Source organism: Monodelphis domestica, chromosome 7 (genome assembly GCF_027887165.1).
Source record: "Monodelphis domestica isolate mMonDom1 chromosome 7, mMonDom1.pri, whole genome shotgun sequence".
NCBI classification, from domain to species: domain Eukaryota; kingdom Metazoa; phylum Chordata; class Mammalia; order Didelphimorphia; family Didelphidae; genus Monodelphis; species Monodelphis domestica.
Window position 1 is genome coordinate 258,995,298 of NC_077233.1, and position 24,864 is coordinate 259,020,161.

General features: G+C 36.3%; 1 protein-coding gene across 2 annotated transcripts in view; it reads right to left on the reverse strand.

Annotated features, from left to right (window-relative positions):
- The window catches only part of ANP32B (acidic nuclear phosphoprotein 32 family member B), a 46,738-nt gene that overhangs the window by 20,457 nt on the left and 1,417 nt on the right, over nucleotides 1–24,864 (reverse strand). For both annotated transcript variants that reach the window (XM_007498047.3, XM_007498046.3), the window contains exons 2-3: nucleotides 10,264–10,413; nucleotides 7,165–7,287 (exon numbers count right to left, since the gene is read on the reverse strand). In XM_007498047.3, the coding sequence (XP_007498109.1) occupies nucleotides 7,165–7,287; nucleotides 10,264–10,413 (273 nt within the window). The remainder of the gene's footprint in view (nucleotides 1–7,164; nucleotides 7,288–10,263; nucleotides 10,414–24,864) is intronic.

Here is a 24,864-nt window from a genome sequence, read left to right on the forward strand (position 1 = left end):
TTACCACTCTGCCTTAGAATCAATAGTCAGAAGATAAGAGTTTAAAAAAAGGGGGGGGGGTGTTATGTGAAGCCAGAAAGGAAATGAGTTAATTATGTAACAAGAATGAGAAAACAAATGATAAATGCAGGTAGCATGTTGCTATTTCCAAAGAAACTAAAAGAATAAATTTCAAGTACCCTGAGTAGATTATATCCTCTATGAACTATGAATGGGAAACAGGAAAAGTAATCACAGACTATAAGACCAGGGGAAGTTAAAATTTTTAAATCTGCATAAACAGAAGAGATATTCATGTGGATAAATGAATATGAATTATTTGTAATCTACTATAATTAATGACAGAAATTTTCCATTTACAAGGTAGGGGAGAGAAAATTTTATAAAAAACTGTTCATCTCTACCATACACAGCTCGCTTTTTAAAAAAAATTTAAATTCAATGTCATTTTCAGTTGTCCTGTTTATATTTCTTTCTGAACTTCCTTTTGTTCTCATCTGTATATTTTCAAAGTTATTTTTTCTTTACAATGCCAGTTATGAAATTGTTTCCAGGTTCTACTAATTTCATTCTGCATTGGTTCATACAAAGTTTGATCTACATTTTTTTCCCTATCAGTTTTTTTTTAACAGTTTTTGAATTAATTTATTTAGTCAATTTAGAACATTATTCCTTGGTTACAATAATCACATTATTTCCCTCCCTCCCCTCCACCCACCCTTCCCGCAGCCAACACACAATTTCATTGGGTATTACATGTGTCCTTGATCAGAACCCATTTCCATGTTGTGGGTGTTGGCATTAAAGTATACAACACCAGCCATATCCCTTTGACCCATGTAATCAAGCAGTTGTTTTTCTTCAGTGTTTTTACTCCCACAGTGTTTCCTCTGAATGTGAATAGTGGTTTTCTTGTATATTCCCCCAAATTGGTCAGGGTCAATGCATTGCCACTAATGGAGAAGTCCATTACATTCAAATGTGCCACAGTTTATATCAGTCTCTGTGTACAATGTTTTCCTGGTTCTGCTCCTCTCACTCTGCATCACTTCCTGGAGGTTGTTCCAGTTCCCATGGAATTCCTCCACTTTATTATTCCTTTGAGCGCAATAGTATTCCATCACCAACAGATAACACGTGTTCAGCCATTCCCCAATTGAAGGGCATTCTCTCATTTTCCAATTTTTTGCCACCACAAAGAGCGCAGCTATGAATATTCTTGTACAGGTCTTTTTCCTCATTATCTCTTTGGGGTACAAACCCAGCAGTGCTATGGCTAGATCAAAAAGGAGGCAGTCTTTTAGCACCCTTTGGGCATAGCCAAATTGCCCTCCTGAATGGTTGGATCAATTCACAACTCCACCAGCAATGCATTAATGTCCCAACTTTGCCAAATACCCTCCAGCATTCATTATTTTCCTTTGTTGTCATGTTAGCCAATCTGCTAGGTGTGAGGTGATACCTCAGAGTTGTTTTGATTTGCATTTTTCTGATTATAAGAGATTTAGAACACTTTTTCATGTGCTTATTAATAGTTTTGATTTCTTTAACTGAAAATTGCCTATTCATGTCCCTTGTCCATTTATCAATCAAAGAATGGCTTGATTTTTTGTACAATTGGTTTAGCTCTTTATAAATGAGTAATTAGACCTCCATCAGAGGTTTTTGTTATGGAGATCATTTCCCAATTTGTTGCTTCCCTTCTAATTTTGGTTGCATTGGTTTTGTTTGTACAAAAACTCCCCTCCCCCCCAAAAAAACCCCATACCTTCTGTCTTGGAGTCAATACTGTATATTGGCTCCAAGGCAGAAGAAGTGGTAAGGACTAGGCAATGGGGGTCAAGTGACTTGCCCAGGGTCACACAGCTAGGAAGTGTCTGAAGCCAGATTTGAACCTAGGACCTCCCATCTCTAGGCCTGGCTCTCAATCCACTGAGCCACCCAGCTGCCCCCTTCCCAGCAGTTTTTATCAAATAGTGGGTTTTGGTCCCTAAATCTGGGATTTGGGGGCCTGTCTTGCTGAGGTCACTTACCCCAAGTCTATTCCACTGATCCTCCTTTCTGTCTCTTAGCCAGTACAAAATTGTTTTGATGATCACTGCTTTATAGTATAGTTTGAAATCTGGGACTGCAAGGCCTCCTTCCTTTACATTTTTTTTTCATGATTTCCCTGGATATCCTTGATCTTTTAAGTTCTTCCAAATGAACTTATCTACATTTTCTGAAAGCATCCTTTTCATAATTTCTTATGGTACAAAGATATTCCATTACATTCATATACTGTAATTTGTTGTCATTTCCTAATAGAGGAGTATCCCAGTCCTTTGTTACCACAAAAATCACTACTATAGTTTTGTACGAATGGGCCCTTTCACTTTTTATTTTATCTCTTAGGAACATAGGCCTAGTAGTGGTACTGTTGGGTCAAGAGATATGGCCAATTTTGTGATTTGGGAGGGTATCACTCCAAATTGCTTTTCAAAATGAATGGACTATCCATGGCTTTACTACCAGTGTACTGGCATACTTGTCTTCCTTCACCCCCTCCAACAACTGTAATTTTCCTTTTTTGTTATCTTTGATAATCTGGTAGACATGATATGAAACCTCAGTGTTGTTTTAACTAACACTTGTCTAAGAAATTCCAAGCATTTTTTTCATGTGGCTGCTGGTAGCTTGTATTTCTTCCTTTGATTAACAGTTCATATTTTTTGGCCATTTATTTATTGGGAAATGAATGACTGTCATTCTTATAGATTTGAGTTAATTCTTTCTAACAGAGAAATCTGTTGCAAAGATTTCTTTTTCCCCTCCAGGTTAACTGTTTGCCTTCTAATTTTGCTGGACTAATTTTGTGCAAAACTTTCTCGATTTTATACAATAAAAATTGGTCATTTTATCTTTTATCATATCTTCTATTCTTTAGTCATAAACTTTTTTCTATACATGGTTATGAAGGATATTTTCTTCTTGCTCCTGTATTGTGGATTTGGCCTTTTTTTTATTTAAATCACATATCCATTTGAACTTATCATAGTATATGGTGTGATACTGGTTTATACCTAATTTTTGCCAAAGTTCTTTCAAAATTTTCTGGCAGTTTTTGTCAAATGGTGACTCCATACTATAGTATTTATGGTCCTGAGGTTTACTGAAAAATATGATACTATGTTTGTTTGCTTCTGTATATTATGTATGTACTTAATCTGTTCCATTGATAAAATTTTCAGTTTTTAGTCAGTGCCAAATAGTTGAAATCTAGTACTGTTAAGACCTTTATTTTTTTTTTCATTATTTCCCACAAGAATCATGATTTTTTTTTAAACCCCTGCTTTCCATCTTAGAATCAATACTGTGTATTGGTTCCAAGGCAGAAGAGTGGTATGGGCTAGGCAATGGGGGTTAAGTGACCTGCCCAGGGTCACACACAGAGGAAGTATCTGAGGCTAGATTTTAACCTAGGACCTCCCATCTTTAGGTCTCTCATTTCACTGAGCCACCCAGATGCCCTAAGAATCATGATCTTGTGTTTTCATAGATTAGGTTTGGTTTTTCTTAAGCTTTGTAAAGTAATCTTTTGGTAATCTGATTGGCATTAAAGTTTTTGGACATGTTGTTATTTTTATTTTATTGGCTTGGTGCAACAATTAACAATTAATTATTATTTAGATCTGTTTATATAAAGAATGTTTGGTAATAGTAGCCGTATAGTTGCTGAATGTCTTGGCAGCTGCTCTCCTACATGTTTTACATATTCTAAAGTTATTCTAAATGGAATTTCACTTTCTTTCTTTTCCTGCAGGGTCTTGATAGTAATAAACAGAAAAATTAATTATGTGGGTTTATTTTATATCTATAACTTGGATAAGTTATTGTTTCAATGAATTTTATTTCACTCACTAGGATTCTCCTAGGTAAAAAGCTATATTATCTTATTGCTAATTTTATTTCTCCTTTGCCTCTGTGTGTGCCTTCAATTTCTTTCTTGTCTTGTTGCTATAGCTATCATTTCTTGCACTTTGTAAATTATAGTAGTGATAATGAACATCCTTGTTTTACCCTTGTTTTATTGGAAAGGTCTCTAGTTCATTTCCATTATGCATAATTCTGGCTCAGGATTTGGGGTAGGTATGGTTTACCATTATCAAAGAAACTTTCACTTATTCATAATTTTTGTTTTTAATAGAAATGGGTGTTCTTTAAAGATCTTTTTATGCCTTTATTCATTAAATTTTGCAATTTGATTATTTTGTTATTAATATATATGTATAGTTTTCCTAATAATGAACTAACCTTGCTTTCCTGTATAAATCCAACCTGGTCACAGTGTAGACTCTATGATATGCTGCTGTATTATTATATAGTTTTCTTTCCTCTGGTTTGTCTCTCCTTGATTTAAGTCTAAAGTACATATTTGCATCATAAGGGTTTGGTAGGATCTTCTTTTCCTATTTTTGCAAAGAGTTTATATGTAATATTAGAATTGTACTTGGAATGTGTTTTAGAATTTGTAAACCCTATGCTGTTTTTTTAAATTTGCAAGTTCATATATGGCTTATTTTTTCCCCTAAAATTGGGTTAAATTTTTACTGTTTATTCTGTTAGCTAAATATTCTATTGTTTTAAAAAACAGTCATCCTTTCATTTAAATTGTCATGGTTTTGGCACATAATTTGGAAAAATAATTTCTAATACTTTCCTTTGTTTCACCTATTTTGATTTCTCCTTTTTTCATTTCTGATACTGGCCATTTGTTTTTCCTTTCTTTTTTTAAATCAGACTGGCTAACATATTTTTGTTTTCCTATATTTTCTTATGAAGTTTTTATGTCCTAACAAAAGATCAATTTTTAATAAGATGCTGTGCACATTGCAATTCCTTCTTCATTCCTATTCCCATTTAAAAAGTGCAAGAAATCAGTCATATCTAATTTTTAAAAAATTCTATACAGGAATCCATGCTAACTGCAAGCATAATTCAGGTCCTTAACTTCTTTCTTATTTTGGCATTAGACACATCAAGGTCTAAAGAGGTTTGAAGTCCCCTATCAATGTAGTTTTACTAGCTATTTCTATGTATAATTCATTTCTTTAAGTATTCAGGTGCTATAGAATTCATGGTATAGGGGGCAGCTGGGTAGCTCAGTGGATTGAGAGCCAGTCCTAGAGATGGGAGGTCTGAGGTTCAAATCTGGCCTCAGCCACTTCCCAGCTGTGTGACCCTGGGCAAATCACTTGACCCCCATTGCCTAGCCCTTACCACTCTTCTGCCTTGGAGCCAATACACAGTATTGACTCCAAGACGGAAGGTAAGGGTTTAAAAAAAAAAAAGAATTCATGTATATGGTTGTTTATGATAAGGAAATATCTTAATTTCCTTTTCAATTCCATATTAACTATGTTGCAAAAGAAAAAATACATGGAAAAAACTCAAGAAAAATAAAGCTAAAGTATTCTTCAAGCTGCACTCTGAGTTCATCAGTTCTTTCTCTGGAGGTAGATAGCCTTTTTCTCTTGGTTTATCTTGGTTTAGCTTACTTTACTTTGCATCAGTTCATAAGTCTTCTCAGATTTTTCTGACACTATCCACCTTATCATTTCTTATGGCACAATACTATTCTATCACAATCATAAACCACAACTTGTTTAGCCATTCTCCAATTGATGAAGAAAATGGCTAACATTTTCTGACATTTTTCAGTCTTTCTTTTTCTTCCTAGTATTTGTTATTGACTCATGGAATCAGTGATCTTCATATGGTCCTATTTAGTTTTCAAGGAGCCTGTTACTTCTATATACTAAGGTATTTATTATTCCCCTTTCAATTCTTTCTAATAGAGCTCTCATTTCCTTTTTCATGCTTTCCTCTTTTCATTTATATGATCATCTTAAAACTTGCTTCATTTCTTCCAGGAATTCCAGCATAGTTTGTGGCAAGTTTGTGAATATTTTTGAGTCTTTCTTTGTAGACAATGCAATATTCTCTTCTTCTAGGTTTTGTCTCGAGTGTCCCTGATTCCATAATATTCCTTTATTGCCAGGGTTCTCTTCTGTTTACTCATTTTCTATCTTTACTTCATGAACTGGAAATTGTGTCAGGGCTAGACTCTATATACTTCTGAGAAGAATAATGAGCCTTCTTTGGTACTGATTTGTATTATCTGTGGTCTTAGTAACAAGATCTATGATTTTCAAGTTCTTCAAAAACAGTTAACCATCAAGGGTATATATCTATATATCTATATATATGGTGGTCTGGATCAGGAATACAGGAATACATGCTAACTGCAAGCATAATGTAGGTTCATATACACATGGAAACTTGAACCAGGAGGGTCGATATAGGGCAGGCATCAGGTACTAAGGCAGCCTGTTCTAGGTCTAATCCTGATCACTGGCCTCTTAGTCTGGGTCTTGAAGACTTGACACAATTCAGCATAACAGAGACACAGCTTCAGGTTCTAGGTTTCTCTAGTTTGTCTCATCTCGAAGCTGGAAGATTTCTATGAGCTGCATTCTCACATTGTGCTTTTCTTTCTGGACCTCTTGCCCAGAGATCAGAGGATTCTGGTTGTTTCTATGCATACTAATGCTGGTAAAATATACTTGCTACAGTTTCTCCTTAAATTTCTTGATAATTTATTGATCTGGAACCTTTTATTTTTGCTGAAGTAGTTATGGAAAGAATTAGGCTGCTCTGTTGCCAGCCATAGTGCCAGTTTGAGGAGAGTGAAGAATTTTTTCTTTTTTTAAATTAAAAGCACTAAAAAATTATTTTCATCTTCAGTTCTAAATTCTTTTAAATTAAAATTTATTTTTAGCTCCAAAATCTAAAGTATTTTCAACAAACATTCATTTTCTTTCCCTTCCAACCATAACCCATCCACCACACACCATCCTCACTGAAAAAAGAAAGATTAAAAAATCCTTGTATAGTCAAGCAAAATGAATCCCCACACTAGCCATGTCTAAATATGTGAAATACATTTTGTAAATTAAAATTATGGTGCTGTATTTCTTTTTTGTTTAATTTAATTTTATGGTAGTATATTTCTTGAAAATAAAATGAAATTCCTAATAGCTTTTCCAATTATAAAATATTATGCCTTAAAAAAGAATTTAAATAGGCAACTCAAGGCCTTCTTTCCAAACTGTCATTACTTACCAAGGGTTCCAAGGTGCTGATATCTTTCAGGTTGTTTCCACTTAAGTTTAGATGTGTGAGATTTGGAAGTTTTTCTGCTAATACATCCAGACCTCCAAAAATTCTATTGTCACTGAGTTCAAGCTGGAAAAGAAAGAAGGTGGAAGGGTATTAATTCAAATGAAATATGGTCATTCTATTTATGTTTCACATAAGAAAGTTCCTAAATATATGTCAAAGTCAAATGAAGATTATTTCTACAGTTATAAACACATGTAGCTAAAGCTATGCCCTACAAAAGCTATCATAATGACAGTATAGTTTGAAGAGGAAAAAGTGACCATATTTTGTGTTATTATAATAACATATAATATTATAATAATATAATACACAGTTTAGGATGTTTAGAATATAATACTCTTACATAATCACTTTATATTATTTATAACATATAATCTGATGTTCGTTTTCTTCTTCACATAATAGTCAGTGCTGGGGGCAGCTGGGTAGCTCGGTGGATTGAGAGCCAGGCCCAGAGACAGGAGGTCCTAGGTTCAAATCTGGCCTCAGACACTTCCCAGCTGTGTGACCCTGGGCAAGTCACTTGACCCCCATTGCCTAGCCCTGACCACTCTTCTGCCTTGGAACCAATATACAGTATTGATTTCAAGATGGAAGGTAAGTGTTTAAAAAAAAAAAAAAGAATAGTCAGTGCTCCCAGAATTCTTTACTCTGCATCTTACCATGACTTGCAACAAGTCCTTTAAAAATAGTGAAGAAATTATTTCAATGTGTCAAGCATTTATGCTAATACATTCAGACCTTCAAAAATTCTATTGTTTCTGAGTTTTTGTTGTTGTTGTTTTCTTGAGGGCCGGGTGAGTGGGGACAGGAAGTTCTTTCTAATGACTTAGTCTTCCCTCCCTCCATAACTTATAGCCTTAGAACAGGATTCTTAATGATGTGTGTGTGTGGAATTGATGGAATTGATGATCAGGTGATAGCTATGGATTCCTTCACAAAATGATATTTTAAAGGCATAAAATAAAATGTATGTTTACAAAAGAAATCAATTATATTGGGAGAAGTTAGGTGGCTCTGTGGATCAAGAACCAGGCCCAGAAATGGGACGTCCTGGGTTAAAATCTGACCTCAGACATTGCCTAGCTGTGTGACCTTGGGCAAGTCACTTAACCCCCATTGCCTAGCCCATATCACTTATCTGCCTTGGAACCAATCCATGGTATTGATTCCAAGATGGAAGGTAAGGATTTAATTAAAAAAAAAAGGAAAGAAATAATTACATTGAAATATAGTGATAATTTTTTTTTTAAAGTTCATGGAACTCATGTAGAATAGGAACCTGTCTTAATTGCCTTGGTTCTGAAAGTTTAGGTGACTTGCCCACAGCATATCAGAAGCAGAAATAGAACCTGGATTTTTCTAAACTCCAAGACCAGACTCATGTACAAATATATGCTATGCCAGTGTGTCTCAAAGTATGGTCTTGGAATACCTTTGGATTCCTGTAATGTTTTGTGGGGGTCTGCAGGGTAAAAATTATTTTCATATTGGCATTCAATGTCAAAAGCCCCATTTGGGTTTTTTTCATTTTTAAAAGTTTGATACATTTTTAATTTTTTTCCATGGTTACATGATTCGTGTTGTCTCTCTCCCTTCTTCCCTTCCCCCTCCCAGAGTTGACAAGCAATTTCACTGGGTTTTACATATATTATCATTCAGGTCCTATTTTAATATTATTCATTTTTGTAATAATCTTTTAAAACCCAAACTCCAAATCATATACCCATATAAACAAGTGATAAATCATATGTGTTCTTCTGGATTTATACTTTCTCTAGATGTGGATAGCATTCTTTCTCAAGTCCCTCAGAGTCATCCTGGATCATGGCATTGCTTTTAATAACAAAGTCAATTACACTTGATCATCCATATTGGACGATATTGGAGTGGTTTGCCATTTTCTATTCTAGCTCATTTTTATACATGAAGAAACTGAAGGAAATGGGGTAAAGAGACTTCTCCAGGGTCAAATAGCTAATAAGTGTCTGAAACCAGAAGATGAGTCTTTCTGACTCCAGTTCTTACACTCTATCCACTGTGCCACTGCCTAGTTAGAAAAATGGAAGAAACCAAATAGGAAGCACACAAATAGGAAAAGAGGTACAAATGATATGTAAAGTCCTTTCCAAGCATCCAGGAAAACATTTTTTATAATTATTTTTTATTGTAGAGAGTTTATTGTAATCAGATGTACAAAACTACATGGGCCACCTACTGAAACACAAAAATATTTTAAAACAGATATTCATATAGTTTTCTTTGCAACTAAAATTTAATTTTTATTAAAACCAACTTCTTAATAAGAATTAAGTCAATCGTGCCTGAATTCCTGAGGACTCCAAATGAGTGGGGTTTGAATGAATGAAATGTTATTTTTTTCCCATTGCTTATCTATTGATAAAAAAAAAAAAGTAACCCCAGGAAATTATGTGCTTCTGTCAAATAGCAAAATCCATAACTTTCTTTAAGACAAAGTTGTAAGAAATTATAGACATGTTGTTCAACCCTCTATTTTTCCTTAAAATAGTATGCCCCTTGTAATGCCACAATTTTTAATGTAGGTTCCTCCCAGTTTTTCTTCCCAGGCATTCTATATGTTCCAGACAAGAACCTATTTTATACATTTTTAAGTTGAATTAAATCTAGGTGGAAATCTGGGTTAAAACATAGCATTCAAAGCATGATTATCCAACTGTTTTCTTAGAGAGACAGTTTCAATGATCAATCTGGCAAAAATGAAATGAGAATACATCAAATTAAATGACACAAAAAGTAAAATATTGACAATCAGAGAAAAATAATGTCAGCTTGAAAATATTAGAAGCTCAACTGCTAAGCAAGTTGTTCAACCTCTCCAGTTCAGCTACCTCATCTATAAAATGAGAGAATTAGCTTAGAAAACAGCCTAGGAAGATCTTGCCTCTAATATTTTGTCAGGCTATACATGGAAATATAATCAATTATACACACAGGATCATATATGTCTTTATCAGGAAATCTCTATTTTGTGGTTAGGACAAATGGATAAATGCATACCTTTTTCAGCTTAGGTAATTCTGGGAGATTTGAAACTGTGGACAACCCAACACTTATTAAGCTGAGGAACTCTAAATTCACAAATTCCGCCGTTAAACCCTCAATTTTCCCATCATTTGACCTACAATTGTCCAGGACAAGTTCTTTTACCTGTGGATGAAAAGGGGGAAAATGATTAAAAAAACAAATAAACAAAAAACCTCAGTCAGTTCTAGATCCTACTTTCTCCCAAATACATTTCTGAAAATCTTTTTACAAAGTAAACTTCTGTGCAAATGCAACATAATTTAATGCCTTCAATGACAGTATCCTAAAAAACCACAAGATGGGGGTGTTACTCTATAAAAGATATTTCAGCTACAACTAAAGTGATACAGTTTATACTTTCTGAAGAAGAAAAACACTGTTTTTAGTCAGTAAAAAAATTAAGGAAAGTTATCTCCTCCAACCTTTTTAATTTCTCCCAAAGTCATTCCCAGATGAGGCAATATTGAAGAAGGGAAAATGCCCATCTTAAACAGGGAAGTTATTACTTCAAAGGGATTGGCCAATACCAAAATTATGAAGCCCAAGGTTAGGATTTTAAATTTTGTGGTCAAAGAGGGGTTTTGCACTTACATAAACCTTTTTTCAGTTTCTTCAAGATTCTTTCAACATTGAAAAAAAAAAAGAACATATGGCTTAATTTCTATATTAGTTTAAGTGATATAAAGCATTTATTCCAATAAAGCCAAGAGCTCAGAAACTGTTTCAGCCAATAAATATATGACCATATCAAGTAAAAAGACATGGCAACCAAACCCAAAGCCAGTTCAAAATTCACCTATAAAACATTACTGAAGAGGAAGGTGAAAGATTATAGTAGTATCATCTCAGCAAAAAGGAAGAGTAAGATCTAATTATGACAAAGTATTTCAATAGCATTTAAAACAAAGATGAAGCTGTAGCATTTCTACGGTGACATTCTTATCATCAAAGACTACTAATAATGGGACTAACATCTCAGTATATCCCATGTACTATATGAAGAAGCAAAAACGTAGAAAAGAAGATGAAGTTGGCAAGAAGAGCTAAATATTTGACCAAATACATAACAGAAGAAAACTAGGTTGAAAGAGACATAATTTTGAAACCACCGAGTGATCAATTTTCAGAATATTTCAGAGGGAAAAAAAAACACCAACCAAATAGAAAAGGTGTTATTATTAAAGTCAGGAGAAGAAGGCCTAGATAACATTTGCAAAAAGTGACCTATATACCTACTTTCTCATTTCTATAAACTTCACCCAGAATGATTTATACTTTAATTGAAACTGTACTTAAGAAAAATGCAAGAACAGACAAGGCAGGATCTGGTAGATTTTCTACTGCCGGGCAGTTACATGAGCGTTTAAAAGGTGCAGGGATTACAAGATCTCACTCTATTTATTACTTTTTGATTACAGAAGTGTTTGACTTGGAAAACAAAATAGAATTTTGAAGGCTTTCTTCCAATAAGGTATTCCATATTATATATATTACAATCAGATTAAAGAGTTCTTGATAGTTGTGATGTCATTGTGCTGAAAGTACAAAAGACCTAGCAATCTGTGAAGGAAAAATTAACAGTTTTTTTGCACAGGTTATAGTAAGGCTGACAATCTGCTTGCTTGCGTGCGCGCACGCACGCGCACACACACACACACTCACATAGACAAAGGAGAAGATAGATACTGTACATGGCCAATGAAATAGGTCCACAATAAAGTAGCAGAGGATCCATTTCATTTAGGAAATTTGTACAGAGGTTTCAACAATCCCAAATGGCTTCCTTATACAAAATCTATCTTATATCAATATTGTCCAAGCAACAGTAAGAGGCTGTGAATCAAGCATAACACAACCATTGAAAAGTCCAATCTCAATTCCAAGTTACTAGCTGTGTGATCCTGTCTATCAGGGTGGCCTCAATTTCCTCATCTCCAGAATAGGGATAATACTTATTCTGCCTACCTCGCAGTTTTATTAAGATTAAATATGTGAAAGAGGGGAAGGAGAGAACACAAATCATATAACCATGGAAAATATTTTTAAAAAAATAAAGAGTTCTATTTAAAAAAGATTAAATGTGTGAAAATACTTTAGATTATGGATTACTATACAATTTTAAACTACTATTATTATAATGAATGGTTTAGGTCCTACCTGAGAGGCTTCTTGAAGTAATTAATGGTTCTTCAAAATACCTATGAATAATATAAACTAAATAAGCAAATTATCACAATTCTACACATAGCCTATAATAAGTTGGACCATGATTATAGATTTCTATGCTTGTACTATATATGTCCAGACTATTATTGCAGAATCAAAGAATTTCACTAGTTGATCTATTTCATTTTTGGAAAGACTTACACTGCTTTTTTTAAAAAAAGTTTCTATTTTCCATTAAGCTGAAATTCACTCCTCTGTAACATACCACATGGTTCTTACTCTTGTCTCTATGGCCCCAAAGAATTATGAGAAACAGCTCTCTCTTCCATATGTAAATCTTACAAATATTAAAATTTAGCACAGCTAGTAAGCCAGGCTACAAGGCAATAAAAAGTTGTGGCCAATAGCATGCAGATTGTCTTTCATGTTGCTACTACTTACAACCACCACATAAAATCAGGGGGAAGTAGAGGGCCTTCTGGTGTTTGAGACTAGCCCTCATACTATTGCTTGTTCAAAACCATATATATAGTGCTGAAAGAAGAAAGGGACAAATGGAGCATTGTGATAATAAATGTTGCTAGAGGTTTAGCATACTCAAGGCTGTCTTTTTAGATATCTGTTTGCTCGCTGTGCCATGTGTGCTCTCCCAGGGGTGTCATGGGTGCTGGGAAATGCTGTTCAAGTCTGAAACATATAGAACACGAAAAGAATTTGCAGGTGATGAATGAATCTTTATCCCAGATTACCCACATCTGGGATCTTGCTACTTCCTTCTAATCCTATCCTCTTCCCTAAGGTACATCTGAAGTCAGAGGACCTGATACAAAGACTGCCAGACAGTTGACAGTTCTAATAGTGCAGCCTGTGGTTGCAGGTACACTAAATCCCTGACTCTTATTCAGTCTTCACTTGAGAACCACTAGATTCTTCTTCACAGAACTGCTAAGAACTGCTCAGCCATCTCATCCAATCTTGCAAACATGTAAATTTTTTTTTAAGAGGCAATATAGCGTGTTAGAACACTAGCTGTGGAGTGAAAGGATCCAAGTTCAAATCTTGCCTAGCAAGTCACTTATCCCTTCCTTTGGGTCTCAGTTTCTTCAACTGTAAAATGAGGTTAGACCAACTGGCCTCTAAAGTCTCTCTGACATCTATTATTCTACTAGACTTTTTTATTTATCTATACTGAATTTAATATCATGTTAGAGTTATCACATTGTTCCAGCCTATTAGAAGCATTTGGGATTCTGATTCTCATATAATATACTCAAAATTATTCCTAACAGTTTTCTGCAATCTAAATATTAATAAGCATAGCATCCATATAATTTAATAAGTATAGCATCTGAGACACTGATAGATATGTTCAATAGTAAGAACCCAAGACAGATCCTTGTGATATGCTATTAAAAATCCCAATAGGATCACAAAGTCATAAACCCTTTGGAGGTATTCCCTCTCCACGTAACAGTCTAGGGTTTGGCATGAATTTTGCCACTTAATCCATAAAGATACCATGAGAGATTATCAAAAGTTTTACTGAAAATTAATACTACTGTCAACGTGGAAATATAGAAATCCCCAGTTTACTTAGTTTAAAGGTATAAACCCCAGGTTTTGACCTTGTCACAAGAGAGGTTCCCCCCTGAGGGAAGGTCCCACTTCACCAGACATAGACATCCACTTAAGCTTTGGCACAGTGGTAGCACATCAGTCTCCCAAGCTAAAGGTCCTGAGTTCGATGATCCTCGATTAGGAGGGTGTGATATACTGGGAAAGGCTTCTGGAGACAAAAGAGCTACTTGGCTTCAGGATGGGATCTGCCTCCCACCTGAAGTGGATGTCTATTGTCTGGTGAAGAGGGACCTTCCCTCAGGGGGAAACCTCTCGTGACAAGGTCAAAACCTGGGGTTTCTACCTTTAAACTAAGTAAACTGGGGATTTCTATATTTCCATGTTGACACTACTAATCTTTATACACACATGTTTGTGTACACACATGTGCATATCATCTACATATATGTAACATTTTAGATATGCAAATTTATTTATGTAGATTAGCTAGCTCTCCAGATAGAGATGTAGGTATAGATCCATCTTTCTCTATAAACATATATTCCAGATCCATGATTTCCTGGGTATAGGGAGTGCCTAATGAGAGACTTTTTGTACCAATGCAGATCAAAATATTTTCTGCTACTTATGGTTTTAAGTGTTGCCTGGAGGGGAAAATGAGAGATTAATTGACGCAATGGCATGTAGTATATGGGGAAATTAAACATGGGCCTTCCTGACTGTTAGATCAGTTTTTTATCCACTATTCCACACTGCCTCACCAGTATCAACACATTATCAAAAAGGGTTAAATAAGGTTGGCTTAACATGATAAATGAACCTGTTATTGCATGACATAGAAGTGTCACCTTTAAGATACAAGGGCAGGGATTGCCTGCATACCCCAACTCTAAACAAAGAAGATCACAAACAATATGTCTTCTTGCTAACAGCTGCTCTCCTGTTTTCATGACATCTGTCCAACTTATTCACATCTTTTTTTGGTCTAAGTATCTTAATTTCCAACTCAAAATCACCTCTACTTGCTCCCATCCTCCTAGGTGAATTTCAAGTTATGTATTACAAAACATTAACATAATTAGTTATTTGTCTTATCCCAGTCCCCCCTCCCCCTGCCCCAAACACCACCATTATAAAACTACTTTTATTCCTAAACCAACAAATTACCTGTGAGTTTGCTAGATAAGTCTACATTTAGATTCTTTCCTGAATCCACAGGAAGATATGTTTGAAGAAGGGGAATGAAGAAAATGTCAGGGAAAGTTATAAAAGCCAAAGCCACGTAGTCCAAAATGGTACACACTTTCAATTGCAGAAAACTGGATAGATAATTAAGGGTCAGTAGAGCTGAACAGCCCAGTATGGCAAGCAAAGTTCAGGTCAAAGTGACAAGTGTTCATACTGAGTGTTTGGAACTATGTTCCAAAGTTAGAAATACAGATTAAGCAAAGATTGAAAAGCCTAGGACTCCAAAACAAACAACAGTCAATCTAGGCCAGGTTTAGATTATGTCATGACAGGTAACAGTTGAAGCTTAGCAAGGTTTTCATTTGCATTTACTTGTATTTCTGTTAAAAAAAAACAAAACAAAACCCTCTTACCTTCCATCCTACAATCAATACTGTGTATTAGTTCTAATGCAGAAGAACAGTAAGAGCTCAGGCCAAATTTGAACCTAGAACCGCCTGTCTGGGCATAGCTCTTAATCTGCTAAGTACCTAGCTGTTCCACCTATTTGTATTTCTTTAAATTTTACTCTATTGTTTTTTTCTTAAAGTTGTTACGCAAAGGTGGACATTGGATACTGTTAATGATTTAATTTATCTAAAATTTCAATACTTTTGGGGCAGAAAAAAATCTCATTTTAAGCATTAACTATTTTAAATATCTATGCCAGGAGAAAAATCTAACCATAAGTTTTACATACCATAACAAAAAAGACCTACTTTTCACCTCGAAGCAGATGTGTGCGATTTGTAGAAAGGAGCAAGTGGTATAAAAAATAAGAATTAGCTCCTTAAGGGGTAATAGAGTCCCTTGGGAGATTCAACTTTTTATAACCAGAAGATGAAAGTGGTCCCATGCCTATTTAACACATGTTAATATTTACTATAATTATTTGGATTTTGGAGCCACTCAGGGCAATTGGAGGAGCAGGGTCAGAGAAAGGTACCAAAATCAGTGAAGGGCCCCATTGCTGCTTCCTTTTTTGCTTAAAGAGATTACAAAGGTCTTCCTGTTTCAGTTTTGCTAGAGCACTGGGGCACAAATGAGCACAGATCAACACATAGAACAGTCACATAGAGACTTGAGCAGAGACCCACACTCAGTCACCAAGATATAATTACGGTCATATAGGCATATTTTCATCCATATAGCAACATGGACACATAGACAGATATTCATGACAAAATTCATGTATAATGGTTCCTTGCTTTGTGTGTGTGTGTACATGTGTACAGATACATGCAGCTCTTCCAGAATCTGTAATAATTCCTTTAAGTCTCTTCAAGTCTTTATAATAGTCATTTAAGTGATCTCTGCACTACTGCTAGGAATAATTTCTTGATGTATGGATCTGATCAAATTACTTCTCTGTTCTAAAACTTTCAATGGCTTCTCAATACATATTATATAAAATCTAAATTCCTGAGTCCATTATTCAAAATAATGGACCTAGATCTGGGAAGAACTGAACTCAAATAGAGTCCCAGACACCTGCATGACTGCAGGTAAATCACTTAATCTGTCTGCCTCAGTTTCCTTGTCTATAAAATGAGGATAATAATAGAATCTACCTCCCAGGGTTGCTATGAAAATAGAATGATACTAATAGTTATAAAGTGCTTCACAAACCTTAAGAATGCCCTATAAATGCTCCCTATTATTATTTGCACTGGTACTGATGAAATCCAATGAGATCAAGGATTCACTAAAGTATCAAAGTAGATACAAAGATCATTAGCAATTAGATATGTTAAAGATAAAAAAAGAAAAGGCACAAATAGATAAAAGAGATAAAAATAGGTCATGGATGTTTATATACCAGGAAACAATAATGTCATATTAAAATGTAGTCCACTAGAAAATTTCAGAACTGCTAATTCAAACAAATTTACAGTAATATGTGTAAACGCATGTATATACCTATCATACCAGCTAAGAAAAATGAGAAAACACAATATTAAAAGTACTATGGAAAAACAAGCAGATAGTCCAGGGAGCACTTTAAGCTGTTTAATCTTTCTGGAGAATAATTTGGTAATATGTTGTAAAGGTCTTTTATACCCAATTCAAAATGGGGGAGGCATGTTTGTCTCAGATGATCTAGGTTGGGGGAATGCAGTGTAAAGCTTGGTGAGTCAGCAGTGAGATGACAAGACAAAAAAGCTAACATGACCTAGTATAGCTGTACTTCCAGGAAGAAGGGGGTTATGGTTCTTTTGTGCCCTGCCCTGGCTGGACCATAACTGGAATAGTCAGACCTGAGTATTCATCACAGTTTAAGGTGGACACTAACAACCTAGATAGCATATAAGAAGAAAGGTGAACAAAAATGGTGAAGGCCACCAAGTCCAAGTCAGATAATAATGACAGCTGACATTTTATAGGGACATATATATATATATATGTGTGTGTGTGTATATATATATATATAGTATATGTGTCAACATATACACAGATATGGTTTGCAAAACCCTTTATATTTATTCTTATTTGATCCATTCAACAACTCTGTGACATTGCTATTACTTTATAGATGAGAAAACTGAGACTGATGAGGTTAAGTGACTTGTCCAAGGTCAAAAGGCTAATATAATAAATAAGAGGTAGCATTCAAATTCAGGGCATGAGGATGGAATGAAAGAACCAATATGCTTAGCCTGGAGAACCTCAAACTAATGACTCCTATTCTTTAGGTATTTTGTTCCATTTGGATTCAAGGGACAAAAGCAAGAGCAGTTGGGGTGGGGTGGGGGTGGGATGAATTTAAACTAGATACTATGAAAGCTTCTAACAAAGAAGACTACCTAAAAGTAAAATGGGATGCCCTTGGAGATGATGAGCTCCTCCTACTTGGAAGTCTTTAAGTCAAACATTGGTGGAGTATGTGGCTATCCTTTTGGGTATCAGCTGAATTAGATGGCTGCTGAGGTCTCTTGCAACTCTAGAAATTTTGTGATTCTGAATAATTCCATTTTGGACATAATGTATCCTAAGGAAAATCCCCAAAGGGGAGCCAAAACAATTTGCACAATGATGTTTATAGTAACATTGTTTAAAAAGTGAAACTGGAAACAACCTAGGAGCCCAGTAAAAAGGAGAATGAAGGGCTAATCTAACTATCATGTAACACAACAAAAAGAACACTTCGAGTTAGAGGACCTGGGTCCAAATTCTCTTTGATGCTTACTAACTTGGTGACCTTTTATAAATCACTAAATTTCCCTTAATCTGTTTCCTCATCTGCAAAATGAGGGGGCTGGACTAGATCTCAGAGACCTTGGAGATTCTCTGGGCCAGGAGCTTTTTTTTTTTTTAACAAAAGGGAAGATTAAGGTCCCAAGTTTCACTAACTTGCTTGATCCCACAAAGCTAAATAGCACAAACATCACTTGAATGCCAGGCTTTGGACTTTAAATTCAACATTCTTTCCATTAAACCGTGCTGCCCTCTACTTTCTACTGGCTTTTCTTTATCTTTCACTAGATTAACACCTTTTTCTGAATGAAGGGAAAGTCAAAGGATGATATCATTTCCCCTACATCTGTTGTCCAGATATATTATCTTGATATTAAAATGATTCTGTAGGTAGGTTGTTGGACAACACTATAAGAGCCTGAAAACACTGAGAGAGCTCGATCAAGGATGGCACAGAGAACACAAAATGGCACATGTCATCTCAAGAAACAAGATCTGAAACAACTTCCCTTGTAATTTCCAGTACCATGCTTGGTACGGTCTGAGCCCTTTAATTAATAACAATGGAAGAGAAGTTCCTAGCTCCTCTTAGGGTGAGAGAACTCCAGACTGCCCAGTGCCCAGCTGGGTCTGTGACTTCAAGTCTATGAAGACTTTAAGAGTCAACGGGTCAGATACGAAGAGGTGTGGCAATATCACAGGAGAGAAAGGGGCATGTTCTAAAGATTTACAAAGGTGAAAATGACAGGTGTTGGCAGCAGAGATAATAATAACAATAAAGAGAATGCCTAGGTGGTGATCCTGAGGAACTTTGACTACAATGTGTCTTTGATAGTAACAGAGAAGTCTGGAAAGAAGAGGGTTTTGGGGGCAAGATAATAAGTTCAGTTATACACATATTGAATTTAAGAAGTCTATTGGGTAGCTAATTCGAAATGCTTGAAAGACAGTTGGAGATATGAGTCTCCAGGTTAAGAGAAAGGTTAGGGCTAGGCTAGTAAATCTGAGAATTACCTGTATAGAGATGGTAATTAAATTCACAAGCAATCATCAAGTAAAATGGTACAAAGGGAGAAGATATGAAGCCCCAGGGCAGAACCTTGAAAGATACCCAGTTGGTGGGAATAGTCAGACAGGTAAGGAGAACCAGGAGAGACTGGTGCCCCAAAAACCTAGAGAAGGAAGTATCAAAGTAGGTGATTTTGACAAGGGCTACAGAAAGATTGAGAAGGACTAATAAAAGGGACATTGGATTTGGCAATAAAGAAATCACTGGTAACTGGAGAGAGTCGTTTTGATAGAATGAAGAGGTGAGAAGTCAAACTATACAGAGTATATAGAAGTCAGACTATATCGAGTTAAGAAGAGTCTGAGAAAAGAGGAAGTAGAAGGATTTATTTACAAACATTCAAAGTACACACAATTTTTCAGAAAAATATCAGTGTGTAAAGTTTTGGAGATAGTTTTGCAGGAGTCACAGTAATTGGTTTCACTGGTCCCAGGTTCTAATAAAACTAAAAAATAGCAGTTAGTCTGATCCTCACAATGACAAATCATGATTCCATAGTACAAAAGATGAAGCACAATTCCAATCTCTTGACAGAGAAATGAGAGACACATAATGCAGAATTAAAAATGGATTTTTGGACATAGCCAATGGAGAAATTTCATTTAGTGACAAGGGAGGAGACAGAGAGAAAATAAATTCTTATTAATTAGAAATTAAATTTAAATGAAAAATATAAACTTTTTTATAAAGGTAGTTTAGGCAGCAAGGATACCCAAAATACACAGATTTACCAAGACTGTCTACTGATGGTAAAAATCATACTTTAGCAAAAACTTCCCAATAAGTTATCTCATTACCCTACCTACTTATGACTTCCTTAGAAAGGTAAAGACAAGACTTTACACACAGTTAATGTGTTTAATTGCATAGGCATCTAATAGACAAAATATATATTTAATTGTAAGTGTGAGGGCTTGGTGTGCAATATGTCAAGGTTATCCTAGGTGGTAGTCCTTCCTATGTTTCTTTGGATAAAGAGAATCTTTAGCATCTAAGTTAATACCTATTCTACTAAAATGGCATTTTGCTCCGGTAGATCTTGTTTATCTGCCTAAATTCAATTCAACAATGATTTTTTAGGTGTCTGGTATGGGTAGGTCACTGAGTGAGACTATGAAATCAAAAAAGGGGCCAACAGGCCTTGCATTCAAAGAGCTCCCATTCTAAAAGGGGATAACAATGTGGACATATGGAAATACACAGTATCTTAAAAAGTAACAGAAAAAAAAATTTTATAGAAATTTAGCGAAACCAAAAATAATTTATAGAAGGAAATAAGGCATCAGAAAAGGCTTCCTTAAAGAGATAGCCCCTCCATTGTAAAAACTGAGGCAAAAGCTGCTTTCAAAATCTGAGTTATCCAGATAATTGCCATTAGTTTTTTACTGTATGTGCCAGACAAATGGTAACCACTTTATTTATCCATAGGCTTTCCTCCAAAGACTGAAGCATGTAAGCTCAGATTTCATGCTGAAAGTGACCTCAGAGGTCACCAAGTCCAACCCCCTCCTTTTTCAGTTGAGGAAACTAAGGCCTAAAGAGTCAGATTTGCCCAATCAAGATCACCCAGCCAGTAATTGCAGAGCTTGAGCTCAAATTCAGGGCTCTGATTCTAGATACAGCATTCTGTAGCACCAGGTTCCTCCTTAAAGGTGGTAGCTTTGAAGAAGGGACTGATCTTTGATACTACTGACATTATTCAACAAAATCTAGTGAATAATATGAAGGATGATGCTAGATTACTACTATTTAAAGAAAAGGCATGACTATAAACTGAAAGGGGCTGCTTTTCCCCCTGCCTCCTGAACTAGGTCTAGAGGTAAATTCCAAAGGGTTCTTAAGAAAACATTTTTAACATCTGCACCATTTTAAAAGTGTACAGCTTCCTAAGACAGCTGCTTTTAAAGGAAAACTTTCATCTGAACACAAAAGTGTTGATGTTTCTCCTTCATTCATAGACATTCCTCTTAGGTCATACATGAATACTGCAAAATCTTCTGAATAACATTTTCCAAAAGTTATGAAGATGTTACACTACAAGTAATTTAATTTTTATTTACTGTCCAGATCACAGGCTAACGATCTTGAGTCACCCAAATGCTCCACTTGAAGAATAGTGGACAATATTGAGCTTTTTATCTTGATGAGGAAACTTTGAAGCAAAAGGAGTGACCATGGGTCACTCAGCTAGCAAAAGCCTGAGACAGGATTTGAACTAAAGTTTTCCTTACTTCCAAGTCCAATATTCTATTTACTACATAACTTACCTCCCTGTCCTGTTGCTTACCAAAAGATGCTTGGCTTATAACTGTTTAGACAACACTCCTGCTACAAGAAACTCCCAAGTCAATCCAGAGACCTTTCAGAATATTTACTACATTTGCACCTTGTCAAAGCACTCAACCACATATTCAAATTAATATTCATCTTATCTTTATTTGTATGTTTCTCTTACCACCCTAAAGGAGACTTTGATTTTTGATAAGGCCAGGACCCGTCATCTTCATTTAGGGATTCATTAATTATTTGCTAAATAGTTGAAGGTAATTTAAACCACATAAAAGTTATGTGAGATGTCTAGGTCCCTTCAATCTCAACACCCCCGTGAGAAATGAAGAGAAAAGGTATGCCTAACCAGACTTTTTTTTTTTTAATTGTGCAGGTGGTGGTATATGAAATTGGAGCTGCAAACCTTTAAAGTCTAGGTCAAAAGTTCTTATAACTTGAGATCCCTGCACATTTATTAAAATATGTGTAATTGTATTTCAGTATCATTGGTTTCCTTAGTAATTCCATATATTGTTTTATAATTTAAATCATCATTCATAGAAGTGGCCCACAGACTTCACCAGACTGTCAAAAGGATTCAAGACACAGAGGTTAAGAATACAATGTAGAAGGCAAAAGGAATTTTTAAAAATGTTCTTACTCTCTAAAAGCAAGCCTTAATTAAGTGACTTAATTGTGGAAACAGTGGTATATGGCAATGAAGTTCTTTAATGATTGTATGAGAATTTCTTAAGTGGTTTCCTTTGAAATTCTATGCATTTCATTTTATGTATTTAAATCATTCTGAAAAGGGGGTCAATAGTTATGACCAAAGAGCCAAAGGGATTCTTGACACCAAAAAAGGTTAAGAACCCCTGAAGTAGAAGACAAAACAGAATTTTAAAAAAATTATCTTGTGCAAGCAGTAATTATAGGGCCTAATTTTGGGGGGTAGGGGTTGTCTGCAGTTCCTTAAGGGTCTACAGTAAAACATTTTTTGTAACCATACTTCTATTTACATTCTGCATGTTTTATGCATTAAATCATAATTCTGAGAGGTTTATAATATAGTTAATATATAATATATAATAGATATTTATATGATATATAGTAACTTCCTCCCATTTGTGACAAATGAAATGCATATCTGAGATATTATGTATATACATATATATGTACATACAGATACATAAAATAATAGCCAATAAAAGAATTAATTAAGTTCCTACTCATTTACCAGGCATAGTGCTGAGTTACTGAGACAAAAAAAAAAGCAAAAGACAGTTCCTTGTTTCAAGGAGCTCACAGTCTAACTGGGAAGACAAGATGTAAATATGTACAAAGAAGCGACATATGAAATAAATAGGAAATAATCAAAAGAAACAAGACACTAGAATTAAGAAAGACTGTGAAAGACTTTCTGTAGTTGTGATTTTTAGCTGGCTCTTGAAGGAAGGCAAGGAACCCAGGAGGCAGAGATGAGGAAGAAGAAAGTTTCAGGCAGAGGCAAAGCTGGTGAAAATGCCTAGTGAATTGCAGTCTTGTTGGAGAAAACAGTAATATATATATAGCATATGTAAGCATTTCTGAATAAGGTATGATTTTTGGCAGGGACTTGAAAGACGTCAAGGAGGCTAGGAGAAGAGGGTGAAAGAGGGAGTTACAGACATGGGCAGATCCAGTGAAAATGCTGTTAGAAGAGTGTCTTGTTCTAGGAACAATGCTTTAGCTTTATAACCTACGGAAAGAGAACTTTAAAGCCCTCTAAGTGCAGTTATCATTACCATTATTGTCATCATCACTAAACTATCACAGTGGTCCATGACAAAAAAAAAAAAAGGTTAATTACTAATGAAGGATGGCCAAATGTAATTAAAAAAAATTTTTTTACTGTTAAGTTCTAATTAAGGGCCTTTAACATAAGGTCACAAGTTGTGTGCAAAATGAGTGTCGGGGTTCAAAAAATCAGGATATATGTTATTTCACAACTTCACCAACTTCGAGATCTTCTCTCCCCCTTTCATTGCCATCCCTCCCCCTCTCCCCTAAAGTTCTTCAGGAACCTTTGCAAAGTCACCACCACCAATAAGGCGATTTGGCTAAAGGCTTTGGGTTAAACCTGGTATCCCCTTCCTTGGCTGTGAGGTGAGACCCTGGAGGAGCTGGAAGATGGAAGGGAGGCGGATGAAGAGGAGTGGGAGGGAGGACAGGGGAACGGGGAGAAGAATGGAGGGAGAATGGAGAGGATGGTCCTTTTTATTATGGGGGCGGGGGACAGCAAAGGAGGATCACAATTCCTGGTGCACAGTTAAAGCAGCGCAACACACCCATCTCTGTCCAAGGTGGGCAACCCCAGGGCGCCTCAATGCTAAGATCGGCCCAAGGCCCACTCGAGGGCCCGATGAGGTGACGGTCGCGCACCCCTCCCCCTATCCGAGAGTGGAATGGCACCTCCCCCTCCCCCTCGAACCCTAAGCCCTCGGATCCTTCGGGCGCTCCACCCAAAGAAAACTCCAGGAGCAAACATTGCCCTTTTAAGAAACGGGGAGGTGGGGGGGTGGGGGCCAGGGAGGCAGAGTCCGGTCGGCTGCAGAGGCAGAGCTTCGGCGACGGAGGGCAGACGACCAAACATCGCCTCCGTCGCCAGATGCCTTCCAACCGGGCTGGGCGGCATTGGCGGCGGATAGTCCGGGGGGGAAACCCGGAGCAGGGCGGGGTGGGGAGGCGTGCAGAGCCGCGAGGATGCGCGGGCGGCGGCTGGTTCCCCGGCGGAGTCACCTCCGCGGAGGGAGACGGGAAGCGAACAACATGGCGACGTCGCGCTATGGCGCACCTAAGACCGAGAAAGCCCCGGCCGCCGCCCGCGCGGAGGGGGTCGAGCCCCCGGGGGAGGGAGCAGGGTTCGCCGCGGGTGAGGAGTCTCCCCTCCCTTTCCCTCCCCCCCACCCCAGCGCCAGCGTCCCGCCAGCTTCCCCTCAAGCCCTATAGAGGAGAGGAAGGGGAAAAGGGGAGGGGGGGGGAAAGGAAGGATTAAAAAAAGTTTTATTTTTAGCCTTGAAAAAAGGCGGGAA